The sequence below is a fragment of the Octodon degus genome, unplaced genomic scaffold (genome assembly GCF_000260255.1).
Source record: "Octodon degus isolate 3935 unplaced genomic scaffold, OctDeg1.0 scaffold00105, whole genome shotgun sequence".
Classification (NCBI taxonomy): Eukaryota; Metazoa; Chordata; class Mammalia; order Rodentia; family Octodontidae; genus Octodon; species Octodon degus.
The window spans coordinates 2,795,372-2,798,344 of record NW_004524681.1 but is presented as its reverse complement, the minus strand read 5'-3'; the positions used below and the strand labels follow the sequence as shown (position 1 = coordinate 2,798,344).

The following is a 2,973-nucleotide window of genomic DNA, read 5'->3' as shown; positions in this document are numbered from 1 at the left end:
TTTTTTTTTTTTTTTTAATCCAAAACATGAACATTTCCTTCAGCCCTCCCACCGAAATCGAGAACAACAACAAAACAAAAACCCCAAATCATCCTTGTCAACGCAGGAAAACGACTTAAAAATAAAACTGAAAACGAACCAAAAAGAAAAAAAAGGAAAAAAAAATTATTGGAAGGCAAATTTTTTTTTTCCTTAACAAGAGTCAGAATGTTTATATTTGACAGAAATTAAAGGCTTCTCTTAAACTAGAAACACAAAGAGTGTCAGTCTGTCATCTACAAGAATTTACATGAAGATTTTTGCTCTTCTAATGAATTTCTGAATATCTGACAAACTACATAGCCTCCTGGATTGCTCCCTGTAGGACGGCCCTGAGCCCCTTCCATCTTTTCAGATGAAGGTCGGAGGCGGAGCTGGGGTTGAACCCAGTGAGTGAGGTGATCACCGTAACTCCCCACCATATGGAATGTCCTTTCCCACTGGAAGGCAGTGCTCCCACTACCACACCTGACCACATGCAACTATGCTTCAGAGACTCGCTGCCACACAGACTGGAGTAAATTCCTAGTACACCCTCAACAGGACAGCCCAGAGCCTCCCCTTGCACTGCGTCACACAGAGGCGAGCAAGTACAGAAACATGGTGCAGGCGATGCCCGCACACACAGTGGCGAGGCCACACGGCTTGGAGGCTCAGGGCAGACTGGGCGCAACCGTGCAGGCTTTTGGCCTGCGAACTCTAGTTACAAAGGCTGTGCTTCAGCTGGCTCCGCTGTAAAACGCAAGCAGCAGTACCCCTCACCATGAAGCCAGGTGTGCCGACAGCTGCCAAGCACTAGAACAGAACCAGACTCACAGTGCTACACACTTGACAAATCACAAGCTGTAATTGAAACTGATTTTGTTAGAAAAACATCGTCATGTTGGTAAAAAGCTAACGTTGGAGTAATGACCATTTTATGGAATACATCCTGATTAGAGCAAGCCTCTACAGTTACCTTGCTTGACTTAAGAACTTGAATCTGTTCTTCAAAAACGGTGTCTTTATTCTTTTCAAGAAAGCCTTCACACTGATATTCCACCTGAAAACACATGGAGATACAGACTTAACTGATAACACTTTTAAACAGGTATTACCATCATCAATAAAATATTAGATCAACCGTACAACCAGCTCTTAGCAAAGTGCTATCACCAATGGTTCCTACAAAATCAGTAACAACTCCTGGAAAGAGGTGTGTTATCTCTACAAACTCCCCACGTGTCATTTTCCGAGGGAAGAGTGGTAGTGCCGCTGGTTAGCGGTGGTCCAAGAGCCTGTTGGTCATGGTCAGGGGACTCCTAGGAAGCTGACCTTCCTTGCTGTGCTGCCAAAGACACCTCCTTCCATGCTTGTCCACTGCCCAGCGGCAGGAGGGCACCATGGGGGAGAGAGGCTCAGCCGGAACGAATGGCTGGCTGACGGGACAGGGGAAAGCTAGTAAGGCACAAAGCTATGAAGCATCTGGGGAAACACGATTTGGTAAAATGGAACTCTTTAAGAAGCAGTTATTTTTCTTCCAAAAACCCAGGAACTTCAGCCACCTGCCACTCACGGAGCTCTATACTCTCCACTACAAGCACGGAGGCTCATGGTCATTCCAAGATTTCCAGTCAGGACGCAGGCAGACTCAGGAAGTTCTCAATCCCTGAATGACTCCCCCAGGACACTTAGCTCAAAGCCTGCCCTACAGCAAAGTAGACCGTAAAACATGACCAGCACTGACAGCTTGCTAGTAGCGGCCTGGTGAGTCAGCACAGAAGGGGACACACAGCCACCTTCACCATTCGGAAAGCCTTGGGGTAAGCTACGCTTTCCAAGGTGGAAATTCTCAAGAATTTAGAGATGAAGTGCACCATTCTGATACTCCAACAGTCTAAGCAGCCCTCTCTAATCAAACATAGTGACATTTTTACTATGGAAGTACGTTAACTGCAATAAACACCATAATTATTATATTAATTCAAATCAGAGGTCAAGGTTAGCTGCTAATGAGTTATGAAAGGCCTAGATTTTCAGCACTTCTTGGATTTCAGAGTTATAGCAGAAGGTTATAGACCTATGATTATTTTACATACATTATAATAAAATGGAAGGTAAAGAAAGAGAAACCCAATAAGCCAAACACAGAAGAATGGTCTCTCTCTATTCTCTCTCTCTCTCTCTCTCTCTCTCTCTCTCTGTACTGGGGACTGAATTTAGGACTTTGGGTTTGCCAGACAGGTGCTTAAGCCGCTGAGCTATCTCCCCAACTGAAGACTAGCTTTCTATAAGTCCTTAAATGATGCAAATATCAGTGTGGTGATGACAGTGATGGTGACAGGGATGACAGTGATCCTTAAATGGTACTTCGTAACTACTGATTTTTTCCTTAATAATGTAAGTATTCAAAAAGAAAAACAATATAAAGCTCCTTACCTTGTCAGCAAAATGCTGGATGATAAAAGCTTTGTTTGATAGACGGGGCTTTTCAAACAGTGCACATTTATTCAAATGTGTGTTGTACAATTTCTGTGCCCAAGTGTCATCTGTCCCTTTAGGCATCTACATAGAGATAAACCAAGCAGAACAGTGAAAGTCCCCTAGTGTATCAGCTGCCAAAGGCCATGCTGTGGCGTTGTCGAACAGCTTGCACATTCAGCTTAGAAATTCCTCTCTTCCACTTTCCTCCTTACAGACCACAGACCAGCTACTAAAGAAGAGCAGGACAGCCCTTCTCATGGGTGACCCAGCCCAATCTTTAGGTGATTTGTTCTGCCTCCACCAGGAGTCATCCAATAAGTATGTGATCTGTTTTTAAAACAACAAAAGTCTCACAAGTTAAAAATGAAATATTACGGCTCTCCTATGTTTTAATTTTTGGTTGAATAAAAGGAACGCTCACAGCGCGAGAGATCTACCTTTCAGAAGAAGGCGCAATGAAGCAGTTTCCTT

At 43.9% G+C, this 2,973-nt stretch overlaps 1 protein-coding gene across 1 annotated transcript in view; it reads right to left on the bottom strand.

The window, feature by feature from the left end:
• The window catches only part of Myo5a (myosin VA), a 132,898-nt gene that overhangs the window by 70,497 nt on the left and 59,428 nt on the right, over window positions 1-2,973 (bottom strand). Inside the window, exons 13-14 of the mRNA XM_023724058.1 lie at window positions 2,458-2,583; window positions 998-1,081 (exon numbers count right to left, since the gene is read on the bottom strand). Of these exons, the coding sequence (XP_023579826.1) occupies window positions 998-1,081; window positions 2,458-2,583 (210 nt within the window). The remainder of the gene's footprint in view (window positions 1-997; window positions 1,082-2,457; window positions 2,584-2,973) is intronic.